Below are 5,737 nucleotides of genomic sequence, written 5' to 3' on the forward strand. Positions count from 1 at the left end.
TGTGTGTGTGTGTGTGCGCGCGCGCTGTTCTAGAAGAGAAGGTGCCTTGGACTCTTTTCAGAAACAGTAGCTGTTGCAGAGTTTTGCATCACTGGAAAAGGACAGAGAGCAGTGGAGGCATCAAGAGGAATTAGAATGCAAATGGAAACCCTTGGTTAAAAGTTAGAATGGAAACCTCATTAAACACAGATAATTTCCAGCTGCAAAAGTGTTGCTATAAAGTGTTTCATTAACTTAAGGCTGGTTTTTAGTATATCACTAGATAATATGCAGAATTCACAAAACAGGAAGCTTCTAGATATTAGTATTCCTTGAGAGGACATTGTACTTTTCAGCTATCTAATTTTGGGGGATTAATTGCTAATTATATTATGAGGGAAGCTGTCAAAATAGTTTGTTTTTTTTTTAAAGGCCTCATCTTGTTTGGACAGCTAACACCTGATCCACAAGACCCTGGAGTTGAAAGCAGGCTTCCATTGACTACTCCTGAGCTTTGGCTCAGACTCCTGAAACAGAATTTTAAATCTAGTTTACAGTTTGTTGTTTGTTGGTTTGTAAAATAAGGCCAGCTCTAAGGTAGATGCTTTTGCCATTATAGTAATGATGGTTAGAGGCTTGATTTTATTTATTTATTGTAATGCTTCTATGAGAGTAAAAATCCCTAGTGTAAACTAGTTACACTGGCATAAAAATGTCCATATATCTTGATTTGCTCAGGGAACCACTATAAGCCATTCTAGCGGAGATGTTCATGTGCTAATGTAAGTTGCATCTACGCTTAGGTAGTTTGACAGTATAGCTGTATTTGTGTAACTCAATGTTTCTTGACATTTGTAGGTTTACTTGTGGGTCAGCCACTTTCGTGTACAGCACCCCACCTCAGCAGAACGAGGTTCACAATACATATGGAAACATGAATCCTTAGCATTTAACATCTTTGTCTTTATTTCCAGCTTATGGAAAATGCTGTTTATACTTTTGGACAGCTGTTTTCTCCAAACCTGCAAGGAGACACAGCAAAAATTGCAACAGCCATTGAAAAAGTCAAACTGAGAGTACTAAAGGTAACAGTTCTCTGGGTCAATTGTATACCAAAACACTAAGGGATCTGGCTTGATTATCTTTTTGTAGTAAATAAAGGGTACATTTTGTCCTATTTAATACTGAGAAGAAATTGTTCTGCACCATGTAACAGAAAATGTGAATTTAATAGCATTTGATAAAAATTAAATGACTATGCAAGTAGCAATATTATGGAGAATCATGTTTTCCATCTATGATGGGGATGACTGAAAGCAATAGTAGCAGTATTCTTCCTTAGACGTGCTTTAGAGATAGTAGTTAATCCCCACAACACCAGGTGGAAAACTCATCTCTGTGTAGACTTCAGGAAAAGGTTTGTACAATATATCAAGTGCTGCATAAACCCTCAAAACAATGATTAAATAGGATTAATGTGGTGCATGTGCTAGCCATCTGTGTAGGATTGAATTTCAGTCCATGTGAGCAAGGATATTAATCCTGTAAAATCATTTGTACTTGGAACCCAATAGAAATTTTGTGCAGAGGGCTGGCAGGATTGGTGTCCTATGTATTACATCCATTTTACAAATGAGGGCAGAGACCACAGGTTTGCCTAGAGGATATTAATGGCTAGAGACTAGATTAGAAGACAGGATTTCCTAACTCCAATTTCTGTACTCAAGTCTCTGGAGCATGGTTTTTTTTCTAGTCACATGCTGTTACAAGTAGTTGAGGAAAAACCATATGGATAAAATTTTGGCCAAACCTAGATATTTTTTGCATTTCAAAATAGTTTGGCTAATTCTTTTAAATATGTATGACATTATTTGCATGAACAGTGCCTTCTTAGTGTCAGATCCTTAGCTGATTAAATTGTAACTACAGTAAGTAGCAAAGCTATAAAAATGTATTTATGTATGTATATATTTATGTATTTATATATTTATAGCAAAGCTATAAAAATGTATTTATGCATTTATATATTTCTGTATTTATTTATACAATTTGTATGCTGCCCTTCCCAACAAAAGCTTAGGGTAGCATACAGCGAGAGTGAATAAACAAAGCAAAATAACAAAATAAGCAGACATCCACTAAACAACATCTCCACACTGCATGTGGTGCTTGGTCTTTGCTGGTGTGCCACAGTACCACATGCAGTGCCTACTTCAAACAGTCTGGGACCCATGCTCTATATGGTGCCCATCACTAGTGACAAGGCAGCAGGACAGATGACTCGTATGAATAATTGTTCCAAATATGTTTTTCCAATTTATCTGGTTTTGACAGCAATATGATTATGACAGTAGCACTGTCCGGAAGAAGATATTTCAGGAAGCATTGGTAGAGATCACATTACCCACAATGCAGAAGACACTGGCTTCACTATGCAAACCAGTAAGTTACTTCACTGCCCTGTATTTAAAAAAGAATTATGAAAGCGATTATGGAATTTATATACTGATGGCTAAATCTTAGACATCTAATACTGATTAGCCGTAGGTGGTTGTGTAGAGCAGCTATACGTAGGGCCAAATGACCAAGGGTGGTCAGTTTGGTTCATGAGGAGTAGGGAAAGGACAAGAGATGTGGCTGTGATCAGGGTGCGGGGCATAGGGAACTGTAGTAAGTCCATGGCCACAGGGCAGCCATGTGGCTCCTGCCCAGCTCAGGCTTGGCTGCAGCCCTTCCCTTGAATCTTGCCCACCATGCCTAGCTCTTAATGAAGGTTATAAAAGGGAGGCTGCCTGTGGACTCTGCATGAGCCAGAGTCTGTGTCATTCCCCAGTGGGCCTCTCCTGGGTCCCCTCAGTCAGTCTTGCACCCCATACTAGCAGGCCCTCTCAGCCTAGCTGTACTTCTGCCGGGCACCTATTGCCTTAAGGGTTCCTTGCGTGGCTCTGTACTTCCCCTATACCATGCCTCAAGCCTCACAGGTGTTCTCTATCTGTGATGTTGCTTAGTTATGAACTCAGCCCTTCTCCAGGATCTCAGACCCCACTGGTCCAACATGCTTCCCCTTCTCTGGGCTTCCAGACCCCCTGGACCAACTTGCAGCCCTTCACTGGGCTCAGGGGCCTTCTGATCTGGCTTAGCTCTTCCATGGGCACCAGGATGCTCTGTGGGCTCAAAATAAAACAAAGGCCACTTGCCTGTAAAACAGTCCTTCTCTGCCTGGGGGACTTGCCTGGGGTCTCTTTTGGTCAGGTCAGTCTTTCATTAGCCCCCGCAAGCAGTCTCACAGGCTGAGAGCTCCCTTAAAGGATCAGGTACACCCCAGTGCCCTGCTACAGGAACTCATGCAAATATGCTCTCTTTTCACATCTTTTTGTTAACTTTATGTCCAGGCCTGTCACACGTCTCTTCCATACAGCTGGAGTACTGGGAATTATTCCAGCTCTCAGGCCTCTGTAAACTCCTTCTAGTTCTAAAATGTATGGAGAGATGGGAAAGGACTTAAGTCCCTGTTTTTTGGGTTTTTGGGGGCGGCGGGGATTGTATTCGTATTTGTCAGATTATTTGCGTATTGGTAGAGATTGCTGTTTCATATGAAGTTTAGTGGTGGGACAATCACTGGGGGAATCCCTGCCCTGATCCAGTCTTCTTGCAGGCTGAGGACAAATCTGGGTCTGGTTGAGCTGTTCTTTTCTCTCTGCCTGACAGCCCTGCACCCACAGATCTGTCTTCAGGTTCCACAGCACTATGGATATTCTATTAAGCTGAAAGTCTGTCCATCACTGAGGAACTTTCCCCTGCACTAGGACATTGGCAAATCGCTCTGCATATTCAGTGTCTGCCCTGGTAATTTTCTTCAACTCAGAGTGCCATATAGGACAAGGGATGCGTGACAAACTACGCAGACATACATGTATAACTGCCAAAAGCTTGTCTTCACATGACTCTTGTATCTATCTCATTCTAATTGATTGCTTAACTTGAGATGCTTTAACTGATTTGTAAAAATTACTGTGGACACTCCATGTTTGTTACAGACTACAAATGTTTGCTCGTAAGCCTGGAGCAAATATGCAGACTACTGTCGCTAGGTAACACAACTTATAAAAGTTCAGTATAGACATATCCAGCACTGCTATCCTAGGAGTAAGGTTCTCTTCCTTATTTTACCCCCCAAATAAAAAAAACAAAAAACAAACAAAAAAAAAAAAAAACAGGGACCTTCTCGGTTTTGTTTGGGAGCCCAAAAGGGTTGCACGTGTTCTTAATTTTGTACTACAGAAGTAATGAGTCCCAACATTTTTCCCAGAATTAGGAGTGTGGAAAGACCACTAATCTTAGTGGTTTCTCGCTATGCTGTGTCTGGCTTACTGTGACCTGATGAAGAATGTCTTGCATTTAACTGTTCGTCTAACTTTAGCCTAACTACAGAGTTGGTCCAATAAACGGTATCACCCTAAGAAATCCTTGCGTCTGATCTTGTAGTAATTTCAACTCAGAATTGTTCTGTATACAGTTAAAATAAATGAGAAAGAAGAGGCTTAGAGGTGTTTAGCATACTGAAATATATTGGTGGCATTGATCGCTATGTATTTGTCACAATGCAAGATCTAAGACTAATCAGTTTTGGTGACTGCATATGGGAAAGACAACATGTGAAATAATATAATAGATATGAGAAATTTAAATAGCAAGGAGACTGATTTGCATGATTTTTAGGCATATATGTCCATTGGCTTGCAAGCATGAATCATCTAAATATTCAAATTTATGCTTTTTTCTGTATTGAATATATTCACACATTATATACATATTTTAAAGGGATGCCTTTCTATTTCTTTTCATATACCCAAATTTAATGGTTTTCCTACTGTTTGTAAACTATTGACAGTACATCCAGGACTACATATTTATTAATAGGTATTAATCAATGTTTCATCACATTCGTTATACTGGAGAACAAAGTCTTCGTTTTATCTATTGATCTGGGCAGTGCATAAACTTCTACCAAAACTCAAGTTCTTCTTGCTGGACATTGTAGTGTACATCAGGTCTCCATGTAAATTAGCAACCAATTCTAGAACTGTTTGATTGCTTGATGAAACCTTTACAGGTACTTTTCAGCTAATAAGCCAATAGAGATGTCTGTTTTGAGATCATGGTTCTGATGATGCTGGTATCTTACACGGAGGCAGAAGTCACCATAATCACTTCACATACTGCCACCTAGTGGTAATACTCATCTGCTAGACAGGCTGTATATGAAGCACTGAGTTAGAAGCATTATACTCCAATAACAAATCTCTGCCTCTCCCACTATTTTTTTTTAACAGTGTGCGTACTTTGGAGGACAGTTTTTGGCACAGTTATTTGCTCACCTGCTGCTTATTTAGAATCTAAGAATTATTTAGTGTCCTAAAACAATGTATTCTAATGCTTACAAAAAACTAGAATTCTTGGTTTCATAATGATACCTTTTATTAGACCAACTGGGCAATCACAAGGAAATTGTCCCTTTCTGCAAGCTTTCAAGATCAAAGTCAGGCTCTGGGAAAAGTATAGATGGTACAAGATTGTAAAAAGTCCCCATAGGTAGGAAATAAACTTCATTTTTGCACAGAGGGAGCTGAAGATGGAAGTCTGTCCCTCTGGGTCCATGAGAGTGTCTTTGTGAGCTATGTTGAGTAGCTCTTTGATGTGTTGATCAGGTAAAATTCCTTTCCTGGAGGTGTCAGATGGCAGGCAGGGAAGCAAAAAA

The 5,737-nt window shown here is 39.9% G+C and overlaps 1 protein-coding gene across 1 annotated transcript in view; it reads left to right on the top strand.

Annotated features, from left to right (window-relative positions):
* Positions 1-941: 941 nt before the first annotated feature.
* FAM129A (family with sequence similarity 129 member A) overlaps positions 942-5,737 on the top strand; it is a gene marked incomplete at its 5' end in the record, with an annotated part of 13,351 nt that continues 8,555 nt past the window's right edge. Inside the window, 2 exons of the mRNA XM_019528345.1 lie at positions 942-1,064; positions 2,314-2,421. Coding sequence (XP_019383890.1) covers positions 942-1,064; positions 2,314-2,421 — 231 coding nt within the window. The remainder of the gene's footprint in view (positions 1,065-2,313; positions 2,422-5,737) is intronic.

Source organism: Gavialis gangeticus, unplaced genomic scaffold (genome assembly GCF_001723915.1).
Source record: "Gavialis gangeticus isolate Ggan-Ray unplaced genomic scaffold, GavGan_comp1, whole genome shotgun sequence".
In the NCBI taxonomy this organism is placed as follows: Eukaryota; Metazoa; Chordata; order Crocodylia; family Gavialidae; genus Gavialis; species Gavialis gangeticus.